Source organism: Vigna unguiculata, chromosome 9 (genome assembly GCF_004118075.2).
Source record: "Vigna unguiculata cultivar IT97K-499-35 chromosome 9, ASM411807v1, whole genome shotgun sequence".
NCBI lineage: Eukaryota > Viridiplantae > Streptophyta > Magnoliopsida > Fabales > Fabaceae > Vigna > Vigna unguiculata.
In genome coordinates, this window is record NC_040287.1 from 33,825,879 (window position 1) to 33,842,464 (window position 16,586).

The 16,586-nt window shown below is 29.1% G+C and overlaps 3 protein-coding genes across 3 annotated transcripts; all 3 read left to right on the forward strand.

Moving 5' to 3' along the window:
• The first annotated feature begins 1,053 nt into the window (after positions 1-1,053).
• Positions 1,054-2,176, forward strand: LOC114162356 (cold shock protein 2-like). Its single transcript, XM_028046211.1, has one exon. The coding sequence runs from the start codon at positions 1,316-1,318 to the stop codon at positions 1,901-1,903; it is 588 nt and encodes a 195-aa protein (XP_027902012.1). The 5' UTR covers positions 1,054-1,315; the 3' UTR covers positions 1,904-2,176.
• A 10,450-nt stretch (positions 2,177-12,626) lies between these two features.
• Positions 12,627-13,991, forward strand: LOC114163676. Its single transcript, XM_028047971.1, has 6 exons — positions 12,627-12,785; positions 12,918-13,185; positions 13,270-13,366; positions 13,465-13,586; positions 13,660-13,744; positions 13,829-13,991. The coding sequence occupies exons 1-6, from the start codon at positions 12,627-12,629 to the stop codon at positions 13,989-13,991; spliced, it is 894 nt and encodes a 297-aa protein (XP_027903772.1).
• Positions 13,992-14,605: 614 nt separating this feature from the next.
• Positions 14,606-15,300, forward strand: LOC114163677. The gene is made up of 3 exons (XM_028047972.1): positions 14,606-14,781; positions 14,868-14,945; positions 15,010-15,300. Exons 1-3 carry the CDS (start codon positions 14,731-14,733, stop codon positions 15,298-15,300), a joined length of 420 nt encoding a protein of 139 aa, XP_027903773.1. The 5' UTR covers positions 14,606-14,730.
• The last annotated feature ends 1,286 nt before the right edge of the window (positions 15,301-16,586 follow it).

Below are 16,586 nucleotides of genomic sequence, written 5' to 3' on the forward strand. Positions count from 1 at the left end.
TTGGGATGGCAATAGAGTGGTCATAGAGGCAACTTACGTAAGCCCAATACAGGTCTCGTACGACCCATAATGTAATTCAGACATAAAAGGCCGAGTTAAAATTACCCAAGGTAGAGCACGAGCAAGAGGGGAATACAAAGTGGGAAGGTAGGAATTTTCCCAAGGAACGTGGTGATCCAACTAACGAGTAGAAATGTTGGTACTAGTCATTGAGGAAGTTGTGGGAGTGACATGACGATTCACTAACTTAAGGAGTGATTTTATTTTGGTAAAGGACAGATGATATAAAGGAGAAGAGAGTAACACAAAGGGGGGGTGGGGGGGCATCTTCTCTCTAACAGTCAACCACAAAACACTAAATTGTACAGAGAGTTTTCTTGTTCTAGTTTTGATTCGAAATCTTCAATTCTTATACTAAAACAAGGTCATATCCCGAACAATCGAGACGGTACAATAATATATAAAACATAACAAAATTATATAACAAAAAATACTTGATAATGATTAAAAATACAAGAGTGAAATAACACAACGATTCCATATTATTAATAATTTGCTTTGTAAAATATTAGGTGAGACTTAAGACTATATGGATTCCAACATGTTAATAATTTATTTATTGATTTGAAACAAAGATTTAAAGAATAATATTCCAACTAAATTTATCATTAATTTGTTGATCAAAATCTCAAATTACTAGAGGTTAAAACTCATGTAGCATAGAAAGGTAAGGACATAAACATATCACGGGAAATTAATTACATAAATAACAACTTTATTTACAATAATTACCTGAAACAATTCCTATAAACACGCTTTAAATTGAAACTGTCTTTACAAATACGATTTACCATTTTTATAATTATATAAAAAAAATTGCGTAGAAAATAATTGCACGTAAGAATATTATTTTAAAAGAATAAATAATTATTCTATTAGCATCTCATAAATTTCGCCAACCTTATATTCTCCAGAAAGAAACAGTCCTGGTGAAGATATTGGTGGGGTATGAATAATGTGTTCGGATAAAGCATGGGAAGTGGATGGCGAGCATAACAGAGAGAGTGAAATTATAGCAAGTAGGATGAGGATGGGTCCCACATAACTATATTAATATATCGTTTTTATTTTCATTCCACTGACACAAAATCCATACATACAATACCACATCAGCGCCTCCGTGGGAATGGACGAATCACAATCGCCGCGCATCGCTCTTCCCTCCAATTCAGCGTCCTAAGCTTTCCCAAACCCCGAAAGGGAAACTTCTAGGTTCTTCTAGAACCTTCTATTCCGTTCCAACTCTTCAGGACCCATGGCCGAAACTCGGAGATCCACGGGCACCGTTAAGTGGTTCAACGCGCAGAAGGGTTTCGGATTCATAACTCCCCAAGACGGCTCCGAAGATCTCTTCGTTCACTTCACTTCCATCCGATCCGACGGCTACCGCTCCTTGACCGAGGGCCAGTCTGTCGAGTTCCTCCTCGATTACGGCGACGACGGCCGTGCCATGGCCGTCGACGTCACCTCTGCTGTTAGATCTCGCCGTCCAGGCAGTTTTCGCGGCGGGAGCGGGAGAGGAAGAGGACGCTACGGCGGAGGGGAAAGCCGTGGTGGAGGGATCGGCCGGAGAGGGGCAGGAGGTTACGGCGGTGGTGGAGGAGGACCTGAGTGTTATAATTGTGGAAGAATAGGTCACTTCGCTAGGGATTGCTACCAGGGACAGGGTGGTGGTGGTGGTGGTGGTGGTGCAGGTGGTGATGGTAGGATACGGAGACGCGGTGGAGGAGGAGGCGGCGGGGGTGGTGGTGGTGGTGGTGGCGGAGGAGGAGTGTGTTATAACTGTGGAGAGGAAGGGCATTTTGCAAGGGAATGTCCGAACGTTGGGAAATTAAATGAGTGAGAATGTGGGGTTTATGAATTATGATTTCTTCTATTGTAGTGTGAGTCTGCTATTATTGGTTGCATGGGTCTGTTATTATTGGTTTCTAGCCATTGGCATTTGTTCCAAATATGTTTTGCAGGTTTTGCTAATTGTTTCATCTAATGCGGTTCTTTTGATGAAGTGATTATGGTTGTTCCTCCTCTTGAATTTGAAGCAAGGAAAGCCATAATAACTAATGGCTAATTTAATCAATTTATTTATTCAGCAAATATTGCATTCGTTTTTGTGCTCTGTCCTCAAACTATCTGTATTCTGATCACTTCCGATGCAAATTTCAGCTTCTCACTTATGTGCTTTTATATGTCTGTATTTTCAAGTGGTGTGCAACAATTCTACACTATGAATCTATGAAAACTCGTGTTAATATTTTTTTAATGTTGTAAAAGCAAATAAAATAATTATAACTAATAATTTTTTGCATATTGAGCTGGTGCTCTTTAATTATTTTGTAAGTGTATCTATATGCTTTTAATGCTTTAATTAATGGTTTATTTCTTTAGATTTCTTGCGGATTATTTTTCCCTAGATATGCATATTAAAGAAGGATATACAAAAGTTGGTAGAAAGAAGTTCAATTTTCATCTGTAATTCATGCAAATATTGTGAGGCAAGATCACTGCTCTGATAAGAAGCGGGCATTTACGAAGTGGTCCTACCTTCAAAGATATGATATGATAAGTAGTCTATTCTGTCCTCTAGTTTTGTGTGTGGATAATATGTTGTCACTTCTGATCTTTATTCATGAACATAATAAATGTTGTGGATGTTTTTATTTTTAATTTGTTCATTTAAGGCATTGTTTTATTCTTTTTAAAGGTTTTACTGGCAGAGGTTTTCTAAACTTTAATACTGTGAAAAGTTGTGAATAAATGCAGTCTTCCATATCCATTTTGGTTAAAAAAATAGTTGCCACAACTAGAACTTTAATGTTGCAGTGACAGCTTGGGTTCTGATGTAGAACCACACTCATGCCTTTACATTTTTTTATTAGAAGTATTATACTACATCACATTTGTAATAAGTATATTTAATTGTCAGATCCGAGACTAATTATGATGACAGATATGCTTAATCCGTGTGGTGTGATTAGAAAAAAAAAAAAAGAAGTTAACCTAGTTTCACTCGAAGTTGATATGTTGTCCTATGTCATGCATTCTGATGGTTGCATGAGAGCATCGTGGGTTGCTTCCGCCCCTTGGTTCTTTTTTTTTATAATTGCTAGAAAAATCTTTGCATTTTCCTCTCTTTTTTATTTTCAACCTAAAAATATATATGCTAACTCTTGTTTCTTCTGAAATGTATCTTTAGATGTTTAATGCTTATGATAATAGGTAGGTGTCATCAGGATAATTTTGAGTGGCTTGTGAATATCCATAGTAATCGAAATCCTGGTTTTTCTTTTTCTTCTGTCCATCACTTTGAACGAATTTAGGTTTTCTACTGATTTTTTATACCATATCTCTATTGTAATTTAATAATATATTAATTATCATTAATTTTGATGTTTTAAAATATATTAAAAAAAAATTAAAATATCTTACGGTATATCTTTAATATTCAGTAAACAACATTAAAAAACCAGTAAAAATTTTGGATTCCACTTTGAACTTATGGCTTGCTTTGTAATACCTGGTTCCTATAAATTCATCTGTTTCTGTCATGTAGCGAATTTCTTTGGTCATGATTTTGGTGAACGGTGACATTTTCTCTCTTCTTATTCTACAACCATTGTTCACAAATGCGCACTAATAGTTGGTCTATTGCTTTGGGTTTTACTTTTGTATCAATTGAGAGATTTACTATTCTAATCATAGCGAATTGTTCTTTTCTTGGGTTTCAATTTCGTGTTCAAAAGTTAAATTTTGGGGCCTTCTTCCTGCACCCCCAAAATTTTCATTCTTTTCTATTTTACCCCAAAAAAGTTGTGCACCCACAAAATAATTTGATGACCCCAGCCAGATCCGGAAAGTTTAGCAAAACATGCAACCCAGAAATACATATTCGGATCCAAAAAACAATAATCGGAATGAAAAATCCGGTGGTGTGGTCACAGACTCTGAAAAGATAGTCAATATCATATCCAATTTGTCGTTTTCGATCTTATTAAGAGGTTGTTAAATACGAAGTTTTGTTACTAAACAAACCTTTGCTTTTTGAGCACTTCAATGTATAATGGGTCAGTGAAATATAAACGGAACAATACATAATTCCTTGTCGAATGATGAGAGCAACTTAAAAAGGAGGGTTTAATCATGTATGCATTTCAGTAACCTTCTAATGTTTCCTAGTTGAGAATTTTGAATGTTTTTATTTCATCACGCTCTATAGTATCAATTGGGCACTAGAATTTTTGGGCCCTGACCTTATAATCCAGTGATGGCTTTATTATTATTTCTTTCATTTCTTAATATGATTCATTTATGGGGGCTTTTAGCCTCTACTTCTCACCAAAAAAAATATTTAAATGAAAAAACTACACTTATTAATGTTAGGTGTTCATTAGGAATGGCAAAAATATCTGTGCCTGCAGATATCCGCGACGGATAGTTACTACCCGCGGGTAGCGGGTAGCGGGTATTTTAATACCCGGTTATAAACGGGTCGGGTACGGGTATCATACTATCCGTACCGGCGGGTACCCATTACCCACAAAAAAATTAAAATTAAAATTTAATTTATATTTTATTAAGTTAAATTTAGTTAAAATTAGAATTAACAATATATTTTATTATGTCAAATTTAATTATAATTATAATTATAATTATAATTTAATTTAATTTATATTTTATTTTTATAATCTTATATTAAAAAATTTATAAAATACATATTTTTTTAAATATTTGCGGGTATCGGATATCCACGGATACCCGCGGGTTTTAAAAATATTTGCAGGTATTTTTTAAGCGGATACCCGGCAGGTAAACCAACGGGTAACAGACAGATTTTTTTTAACGGGTCGGGTACGAATATCATACTATCAGTGCCCGACCCAACCAGTTGCCATCCCTACTGCTCACGGTGTATTTTTTTACTCTCTTCTCTATTTTTTTTATTTTAATTATGAGTTCTTATAACGCTATTCTGCTAATTTATATGCATATTTAGATATTGAAGAAATTAATAATGACTAAGGACTATACGTTCTTGGTGAGATTAATGGCTATTACTTTTAGATGTTATTATATTGCTAAAGTAACTTTTCTTTACTCAAAGGATAAAAATCACTATTAGTCTGATTTTTAAAATAATTATCGTAAATTCAATAAAATTATTCTATGTAGTATTTTGTGATTAGACAACCGTGTAAAAGTGATTTCCTTTTTCTATTTTTTTAACAACATATTTATTCTGTTCCTAAAAGTTTTACGCACTTGCCGTAAATGAGAAAGAAATAATAGTAAAATCATTGTAAGAATTATAAATAATTTAAATATAATTAAGAATATTGATTATATATTTTTCCTGGTGTGATGTTTTTCTGAGTGAATTTAAAAGAAGTGATGGAAGCAAATTGTAAAATAATATTAGAAATTTGTTATGGCGTAATGATGGAGATTGAATTTCATGGGTCTCGAGTTATAAAATAATGTCTTATATCCCTTCTAGTTCATAACCTTAAAAGAATTTCTTAATATATTTTTTAAATATATATAAAATTATATTAGTAAATGATGAGATTATTATAATATTATTAAGTTAATATACAAAATAAAATTATATTTACTAAAAGTAAAATGAAATAAATGGAAAAAAATGAGAAAACAAATATTGATGAATAAAAAAAAGAAGAGATAAATAGTTTTATAGAAAATATATAAAAATAATTATTAATTTTAAAAATTTTATAAATAATTATATTATAAAAAGATAAAATTAAAATTAAAAAATATAAAGATAAAATAAGAAATTCTCTTTGTACACAGTTACATATAAGTGTAGCTGATTTTTATTGTGTTGGAAACTATTAATTGTGCATTTGAATTCGTCACAATTATGATATAAGTGAAAATAAAGCCTGTTTTACAAATTAAGTCTTCAACTGCTATTTTGTTCTATGTTTGTATAAGGAATGGTTTGATTTCGAAAAAACCCCAATACTAAGAAAAACATTAGTTAATGTCTCTCCAAACTTGAAGGAAGGCCTGAAATTTAGTTGGATGGGTCTTAAGCTGAGAATATCATGAGAATTACTTACTGTACCATGTAATGCACTCTCTTATTTTGTTAAGAATAATGACATTTTGATTTATATTTTTTTAATTCATTTATAATTTATTATTTTAATTATTAGATCATCATATTATATTATTATAAAAATTAAAAATAAATAATTAAAGAATAATTAAAGTGATAAATTAAAAGTGTCAAGGAATATCATTATTCTTTTCAAAATTCATTTTACAGAATATAATAAACAGTGGAGATTTTATTTTGATTCTGTGGATGTTTTTAACCTCCACTACCTAAATTGTGGAAGTTTCAAAAAGATGTATAGTTAGATTTACCACAAGCAATCAGTTATGATTACTATACTATATTCTGACGGTTATATTGAGGAGGTTTCAAAGCTATGCTACTTCAATCATGTTTTGGTAAAATATTTAAACCTATAAGAAATGTAGATATTTTTCTAATAAAGACTATAAATTTATGTAATAATTATTATAAACCTATGCTTCCAATGAAAGATTTTATTTTATTTTATTACAAAATCCTAAAAGATTAGTAATTTAACCATTTACAATAATAAAAATGAAAACTTATTTTTTATGAAATAGTTTCCAATTTAATTTTATGTATACAAATGATTTTTTTTATACAAATTACATAAAATACAACATGGATAAGTAAGATTCAGTAAATAAAAAGATACTTTAGAGTGACAGTTGTATATATTTTAAATTTATTTTATCACGTTAGATTTTTAATATATACACCAATTTAAAACTATATATATATATATATATATATATATATATATATATATATATATTATGTTATATATGTGTAGTTTTTTTAAATTTTTCATAGATTAATTTTAGGCCATTAATTTTTTTTATAAAACATGTTTATAAAATAAAATCTAGTTATAGAAAATTCATAAGTTGTGTCATATTTACATTTTTGCATCTCGAAAGCTTTAAGAATAACAACGGATACGATTGTGAGTTAATTTGAGGCTTCACAAGAAATTTGTGTAAAAATATTTAGGACACAACATAACAATTATTCACTAAACAGATGAGAGTCTAAATATGAATTTTATCAGTGATAAATTATCACACACTGGATTATTTGTTCTTTTTTAAAATTATTTTTTTCATAAAAAAATTTTTGGACAAAAAAAAACTGCAAAATTCTATATCAGTCATCTAAGTCTCAACTCTCAAACTAGTTCATGAATATATTATGATCATATTTAAAATTTACACACAAAAATTCATTATTAAAGGTTCATAAAAAAAAATCCACAAAGATCCATCAAAAGGCTCAACGGTTCCTAAAAATGTAAAATTTCAAATAGTAGTATATTAAAAACTCATCCATTAAAGGTTGACAAAACATAAGCAAAACACAACAAAGATAGTTGATCAAAGGTTCCATCACAACAAAATGATATAATAATTTTATTGCAAAAATATGGTAAAAAGGTAGCATTTAATTGGTGGAAATATCTTTCATAATTGTGTTTAGAAAAACTACAAAGTGCACAAAATAGATATCATATTATCCACTTAGCTTGTTTCTTTTGGAAAACAATATATCTCTTCAACTTATTTCATATGTAATTTACAATAAAAAAAAGTTAATTACAAAAATTAGTTCACTACAATTTAAATTTAAAAGAGAAATCAAGACTAATTTATCGTATAAGGTATGGTTTGATTATAACTATACAACCAATTACAAATACAAATGAGTGTTTATAGGTTAAAAAGGAATAAAAAATTCTATATTTAATGATACAAATGCTAATACTAAATGAAGGTTTTGAAATCATGACTTTAATTAGGATGTTTACAACATTATAAAGGATCATGATATTTTAATTCATATTTCTTTATTTACTTTTAATCTACTATTTCAATCACCATTAGATTATTTATTTTGATTTTTTAGTGATGTAATAATCTAATGATGATAAAATTCATAAATAATAAAAATCAAATTGTTTTTAAGGAAATAAAAATAAAATTGAATTAGATTAAAAAAATCTCGACTAAATTAAGATAAAAAAATTATAAGATCGATTTAACAATTTTTAACAAAAACAATTACTAATACAGTAATCGATTTTTTCTTTTTTAAATTGAGCCAAACATTGCATACATCCTATCATAACGAACATAATTTGATTTACTCAAATAAGTTTCAATTTGAAACTTGACATCATTTAAACTATTTGTATTACTTATTAATAATAAACTTACGATTAGACTAATAAACTAGGCTGTAAATTTAAGTATAATGGAACGAATATAAACTATGTTGCTCAATGGGTAAAAGCTTATCTAGCGGCCAAAAAGCTCCTGAAATACAATTTCATCATTGGGGTCAAATTCATTTTTATACTTAACATTAGAGGTAGGATAAGAAGACACAAATACCAAGTTAGTAACATCATAAAATGAGAAAAAAAAAAAACCCTCATATTTTATGTTCTGTCTAACATTTCAACTGTTGAACAAAACTTGTAATTTTTATTTTTATAGCTATATTTCAATATAGTGAGTGTACGATGATACTTAAAAAAAATCTTTTAGACATTATGTATACGACGCATCCAACCTCCCAAAGAAAAAATACTTAGGTTAATTACAGTGCACTTTTTCAACAGATTTTTAATACTTTTTCATAAAGCATTTATACAGTTATGAATCCAAAATTTTAAGACAATGAAATTATGAGTCTTTATCCTTATATAGTGTTCTATTTTCTCATTTATAGCTAATGTGGGACTTAGACTCACATTTAAATTTTTAACAATATCATCTCCTTATTTTCAATCCTTTTTAATCTTTAAAATTTTTAAATACGTTCATAAGACCACACATGAAAACGTTCTCCTTTACATAGGAAGGAATTTTGCAAATTAAAATATTTCTATGTAGTTCTAACCATGTGTTTGAACTCTGTGTATAATTTTACATTCTCTCAATCAAACTACCTTAGACACGTGTTTGTCAAATAGTTTTCCTCTAAATAATATTTTATGGGTAAATTAATATGTACAAATGTAGTGAATTGTGATGATTAGTTATGATTAATTTTTTCGATTCTTAGTGTCCTTTTGATTCGTTTTGCGACCTAGTCTTTAGCCTAATTAAAATGGTGAATTATAGGACAGAATCAGAAACTGTTAATGATAAATTAAATAAAGAATTTGTGCTCCCATCTAGAAGAAATTTAGATAAATGGTGCTAAATCTAAAGTTTTAGATGATTTGATAGAATTGGTCAAAAAGATGGTAAAAACGTACATGATGCAAGCATTGTGGACAATAATATAAATAAACACTTCATCCATGTTAAGTTATTTTTCAATGTGATTTGAAAAGGAAAAGAAAGGTTATAGAAGTGGGAAATTCATCAACTTTTTTTAATGCTATAATTTCAAATCGATGAATAGTTAAATTTGTAAGTCATGTATATATATATATATATATATATATATATATATATATATATATATATATATATATATATATATATATATATATATATATATATATATATATATATATATATATATATATATTTATAATACAATTCAAAGAATCACAAAAGGCAAAAAATTACACGTGTCATTTTCTCTGAATTTGTTCAATTTCAAAATTTTTTATTTTTTTACCTCTTAAGGTAATTTGGACACGTGTTATCTTCTTATCCCGTCTCAGCCATCTTTCTCGCGTTTCACCACACTCACTTTAATCATCTCTCTCGACTTCCTCTCTCTCTTCATTTTCTCTCTCTGTTTACGCACACTTCACTTCTCTCCTTCCTCAAACCCTTCACTTCCTCTCTCTCTTCACTTTCTCTCTCAAACCTTTACGCACTCTCCAGTTATCTCCTTCCTCAAACCCTAGCCACACCTCTGGCTCCGCCTCCAGCTCTCTGCCTCCTCCTCCACCTCAGTCGCTCTTATTCGCTCTTCCTCCACAAACGCGTCACCAAATAACGTTCTCCACCTCTCTTCACTTTCCCTCTGTGGAACCCTAACCTGTTTTACGCATTCTCCACTTCTACGCCATCGACCTCCCTTCCTTCTCAACTTCATTCGACCTTTTTGGCGCGTCCAACCATCTCGACGATTCTCTCGATTCGTACTGTTTTAGGGTTAACATCAATTTTTTTGCTTCTAACTAATTTTTTGGTTTGTTTTGTTTGTGTAGATGGTTTTTTTGCTTCAGACGCTCTTCCTGCACAAACGCGATCCACCTCTTTTCTTTCTGAACTTCATTCGACATTTTTGTTGTGTTCACGATTCTCTCGATTCGTACTGTTTTAGGGTTAACATCAATTTTTTTTGCTTCTAACTAATTTTTTGGTTTGTTTTGTTTGTGTAGATGGTTTTTTTGCTTCATTCGACATTTTTGTTGTGTCCACGATTCTCTTTCATGAAACCATGTCCTCTTTTGTGCCGCATGAAACACTCTCCATTGGAATCGCACTCTCCCCCTTTCTGCGTCATCAAACCCTAGCCAGCTCTCTTACGCCGCCTGAAACGCGATCCTCAAACCCTAATTTTTTGTTCTTAGACTCAGTGAATCCAAATTGCTTTACATCAATTTTTTTGTCTTCTAACTCTTTTTTTGGTTTGTTTTGTTTCTGTAGATTGTTTTTGTTCTTCTGTGCGCCCATCTCTCTCACGTCGCGTACAAACGCTCTCCATCGCTCTTTGGTAATAACTTTTATCTCTTCACTTTTAATTTGAAACCCTAATTTTTCATTTCTTACTCATATTTTTCTTTGTGTAGATTTTTTTTGTGGTTATGTACCTTTTGAAAACCTCTCGATTTCTCTGTTGAATCAGACTCAAACCCTACCATTTCAATCTGATATGTTGCCTATTGCATGTTTTATTGGTTTCTATTAACTGAGAAAGTTGCTTCACTTCTTAATCTTTTTTATTGTTAATATTTGCTCAAATTTGATGCGATTATACATCAACTTTAAAGAAATCCCACCATTTCAGGTTTGCTTAATTCGAACCCCAAAATTTGAGGTATATTTCATTTTTTTGTTAATTTTATATTTTATGTTACTTCATAAATCTGTTATGTTTTTGTAACTCATTTTTTTGTTTTTTTTTGTTTATGTAGGTTGTTTTTGGGTTCATTCCTTCATTAACTCTAATAAGATAACTTCATCCTGACGTCCACTACGTATTCCAGTTGCTGATCAAATTTCTTTTTCTCCACTGCTGAGGAGAATATGTTTTAATCAAAGGAATTCCTTTAATATGTTGTACTGTTTGATTGTTTAATTCATGTTTTTTTATTAAACATGTCTTTCTTTGTTATTGATTTTCTGATGTCTGATGAAGAAGTTTGAGCTTGATCTTATTGTCCCTCAACTTTAAATGCAGAATCTGTTGCCATTTTATTTCATAACATAATTTGTTGTTGATTCTTTATGAATTATTTATGAATTTGTTTTATTGATTTATTTTGTTGTTGTATCGTTCATTCAAAGATATTCCATATTACAGTTTTTAAAATCTATTTTTGTCGCCTATTTCATGTTTTATTGGTTTAATTCATGTTTTTTGATTAAACATGTCTTTCTTTGTTATTGATTTTCTGATGTCTGATGAAGAAGTTTGAGCTTGATCTTATTGTCCCTCAACTTTAAATGCAGAATCTGTTGCCATTTTATTTCATAACATAATTTGTTGTTGATTCTTTATGAATTATTTATGAATTTGTTTTATTGATTTATTTTGTTGTTGTATCGTTCATTCAAAGATATTCCATATTACAGTTTTTAAAATCTATTTTTGTCGCCTATTTCATGTTTTATTGGTTTCTATTAACTGAGAAACATGTCTTTCTTTGTTATTGATTTTGTGATGTCTGATGTTCTTTCTTTGATTCTTAATTGTTGTATCTTTGATTCAAAGATCTTCCATACTATAGTTTTAAAAATATATTTTTGTGGCCTATTGCATGTTGTTGATTAGTTATGAATATTGCATTCCCTTACTTTTTTCATTAGTGGTATATTGAAATCAGATCTTTATTTTCTATTTTCGTTGATTTGTCAACCTTTTCCAACATTTAAAGTTACTTTTTGTTTTCTTTTTGTACTGCTTTCTGCCATATTTCCTTTTATTGCACAACATTGAGCCATGTGAAAAACAGCTTTTGTTCTTTTTTGTGATCTTCGTATTTTTGTCAGTCACTTCTCCCAATTTTTACTCCATTTGTTTAACCTAAACCACACTTTGTGTGTTGTTTCAGTAAATATCTTTTTTCGTATCAAAATCTGATTTTGCTTTTGCAGATTGTTTCTAAATTTGTGAAATGAAGACCAGAGCATGCGTATGCTGTTGTTTTGTATTTATGATCTTCCAATCTATTCTTTTTATGTTTTTATGTTTTGTACAAATACATTTTTGCAGACCTTTCTTCATTCCTTACTCTACTCTGATTTCCCTCATTTTCCTCATTCCTTCAACCATGTCTGTTATCCAAAAACACACTCACTCTTTACAAGAACTAAACCCTGAGAAGGAGAGTTGGAATATCCTTTCAAGAATTGTAAGGTTATGGTTTGTTGAAGATTACACAAAAGGAAAAACTCCATTTTCCATGGAAATTGTTCTTCAAGACCAAGAGGTATCTTCCTTGAACTATAAACGGCTTTTATTTTTTGACTTTTCCTAAACTTTTTTTTACCCAAAAGTTTACATATGTTTTTGTAAGTTTAAATGTGCTTCTCTTTTTTCATTTATGAATCTTTTTTTTCAGGGTGTACTAATCCATGCATCTGTTAGACGCACATTGATATACAAATTCCAGTCTGAAATCAAAGAGGACAAGGTTTACAGCATCCAATCTTTCAGTGTTTCATGTAATGGTGGTTCTTATAGAACCACAAAACATGCCTATAAGATCAACTTCCAATTTGGAACCAAGGTTAATATGGTGCAAAGTACCTTAGTTCCGAAAACTACAACTTCATACACCCCTTTTTCAACCATCATAGCTGATGGTTTTGACACAGATTACTTAGTTAGTAAGTATGTTTTGCTTAATTTTTCTTCATTTTTTTGTATAACTTTTTGTTAATTTATTTTCTTTCTTTTTCCTCTTTTTGTAGATGTGATTGGGATGTTTACTGCTGTTGGAACAGAGAGGGAGCTAGAGAAAGCTGGTAAGAAAACCAAAATGAATGTCATCCTTATTGAAGCTGATGGGTAAGCAGATTTCATTTGTTTTTGTTCTTTATTGTTTTTTATTTTTCTTCATGTATTTCATATGCTTCTCTTTTGATGTTATTTTTAACATTCAATAGTTTGCAACTGGAGTGTACTTTATTTGGTCAATATGTTGATATGTTAAATGCATTTCTGGCCTCTGGAGAGGATCAACATGTTGTCATTGCTTTGCATTATTGCAAAGTGAAGACCTTCCAAGGTAACTAACATAAACCACATTATTACAGTTGTATTAATGAATAAAAATCTTTTTGACATTTTCTCTTTTGTAGATAAAGTTTCTATTCAAAACTGTATGAACTGTACCAAGATTATCTTTAACTGTGATGGTGAAGATGCAACCAAGTTGAAAAAAATGTAAGTCTATATACATAACATATATATTTGTTTATACATAGATATATGTATATCTTTGTAATATAAATTATTTTTTTAATGTAGGATGTGGGATAATACTGAATCTCCTTCTCAAGCTCTTACCCAACTTTCTGCTTCTTCTAAAGTTAGCTTAGAAGATGATTTCATTAAGCTGCATCCTAGGAGTTCAATTGAAGGTCTAAAAGATTTTAAGCAGGTCAAATATTTGTCTCTATGTTCCACATAAATTTTTTTATTTAATGAATATTTTTTTTTCATAATTTTATATTCTAAATTTTACAGGAAAGTACTTTTGTAGTAAAAGCTACTATCAAACATGTGCTAGATCATGATGATTGGTGGTATACAACATGTATCTGCAACAAAGCAGTTTATCCTGATTCCAAAATGTTTTTTTGTGAAAAGTGTAACAAGCATGTTATTAAGGTTACACCTAGGTAATATTTTCAATATTCACATAATGATTTTATTAATATAATATTAAGAAAACTTAATAATGTTCATAATGTCTTTATTGTTTTTTTTAGGTTTAAACTGAAACTTCGTGTAATTGATGCTACGGATTCTACAACTTTTGTTGTATTTGATCGTGATGCAAGTGCAATGTTGAAGAAATCATGCTCTGACATTCTTGACTTGCAAGACAAGGTTAAGTTTTTAATCTAATCATTTCTGCTTATATTGTTGACATTTAACTTAAATGTTTTATATAATTTTCAAATGAATTCACAATCAATTGTTTACTATTCTATATTTGGTACTTCGTTTGCACTTATTCTACTCATTATTGCTTTTACATTAATTTACATCATTTATATTAATTGCTTTTTTAATAGAACACTGCTGCTGGAGACTTGCCTAAAGAGTTTGAAGTCCTAATTGATAAGACCTATCTCTTCAAAGTTGAGTGCAAGAATGATTATAATACCAAATTTGAACAATCATTCAGAGTTAAAAAAGTTTGCATGGATGAAAAAGTAATTGAAAGCTTTTCTGATGTTGAAATTAAGTCTTTGGCAAGTTTATTTTTCTATTTTTTTTCAGGTGTTAGCCTAATTTTTTCTTAAATTTTATCATTATTAATATTTTATACAATTTTTAGGATCTATACTCTGCAAATGAAGAAGAAACCAAATTAAATGAGCCAACAAATCAAATCTCATCTGATTCCATTGCAGAGGTAGTTGAAGATTACAATTTAACTTATTTTGTAAAGCTTTGTATATTCTAATCTTTTTTTTTAGGATTTGTTGATCAAATTCACAGAAGAATCAAATGATCTTGAGACTCTAAGTGATCATTTGAACAATATAGTATCAAGCCATGTTCCTCCCGAAGAATCCTTGAAAAATAAAAATGTAATTGATGTTCAAATTCATGAGTTAACCCGCAAAGAATCATCTCATCTGGACAATCTTGATTTGGGTACTCAACCACCTGTTCCAGTACTTAAAAGACAAAGTCGATCTATGGTTCAAGAAAACAAGAAGATTCCAGTGAAGATGTTGAAGAAGAATATAAAGATTGAAAAGTGATAGACTTTATTTGGATTTTTATGTTTGTTATGTTATTTTTTGAAAAACATTTGCTGCTGTTATGTATTTGTACTCATGACCATTATTTTCTGTTTGTCTGTGGTTGTTATTTTGAAAACAATATTACTTCAACTATGTTTTAATTTAATTATGAATAGATTTCATGCTTATTTTTAATTTTGTACTCTATTTTTTCTTTCAAAATTTGCTAGCTGAATCAAAGTGTGTTGATATAATTTGACATTGTCAACACCATAATCATGCTAGCTACATTAAATTAATTAATTTCAGCATAGGTTTTTCCTTTTGTTTTGGTTTATAAAAAATCCTTTATTTTGAATATTTGTTTACCTTTTTTAAATAGATTTTTTTAAATTTATATACATTTTGTTGTATATGCTTATTTTTAAAATTTAGTATATATTGCTAGCCTAATGTCGAAGTTTTGATATTATTTTTAATGTCAACTACATTATGATGCTAGCTACATCAAATTCACTAAGTTTTTATCTATGTATATTTTTGAACTACATTATTGTTTTCGTAACATAAAAAAATTATTTCATGTTTTCAAAACCATGATTCCTTTATCAAACAGATTTATTAACAAATCAAAAAACATTTGTAACTTTTCATTTAAAGGATAAAAGTTGATTTTTATTTTTCTTAATCATTAAGTTTTGTTCTTTTATTAATTAGTTATCTTTTATTTTAATCTTTTATTATATTATTTTTATGTGCTATTACTCTGCCAACTTCTTATTTGTTTTTATTTATTAATTTATTAATTTATTAATTTATTAATTAATTAAAAAAATTTCATTTCTTCGTAATTTGTTTAAATTTATTTATACTTTCTCAAAATTAATTTTAAAATTTTTTTAAGTAGCAGTGAATTTAGAAAAACCCTTCTTTTATTCTTTTATTAATTACTTTTAATTAAAAGTCTTTTCATATCTATTTATTAACTTTTAATATTATCTTTTATTCTTTTATTAATTTTTTTATTCTGAATTCTTTATTATATTAATTTTATCTGTTATTACTCTTTCAAATTCTTATTTTTTTTATTTATTTAAAAAATGTATATTATTTTTAAAGTTATTTTTACTTTCTCAAAATTAAATTAAAAATATTATTAAATATGATTCAATTTTCAAAAACCTTTCTCTTTAATTACAAGTCTTTTCAAATCTATATAACTGTCTGTTTTCCTATTTACTATCAAGTTTTATGTTTTTACAAAATCACTGAAAAAGAAAGGTCACTCCCCTACACTTGCTTCC

Coding starts and splice junctions, on each gene's coding strand:
- LOC114163676 (XM_028047971.1), top strand. CDS start 12,627: ATGTCTGTTATCCAAAAACACACTCACTCTTTACAAGAACTAAACCCT. Junction 12,786..12,917: donor TTGTTCTTCAAGACCAAGAG/GTATCTTCCTTG, acceptor CTTTTTTTTCAG/GGTGTACTAATCCATGCATC. Junction 13,587..13,659: donor CAAAGTGAAGACCTTCCAAG/GTAACTAACATA, acceptor TCTCTTTTGTAG/ATAAAGTTTCTATTCAAAAC.
- LOC114163677 (XM_028047972.1), top strand. CDS start 14,731: ATGGATGAAAAAGTAATTGAAAGCTTTTCTGATGTTGAAATTAAGTCT. Junction 14,782..14,867: donor ATGTTGAAATTAAGTCTTTG/GCAAGTTTATTT, acceptor TACAATTTTTAG/GATCTATACTCTGCAAATGA. Junction 14,946..15,009: donor CATCTGATTCCATTGCAGAG/GTAGTTGAAGAT, acceptor CTTTTTTTTTAG/GATTTGTTGATCAAATTCAC.
- LOC114162356 (XM_028046211.1), top strand. CDS start 1,316: ATGGCCGAAACTCGGAGATCCACGGGCACCGTTAAGTGGTTCAACGCG.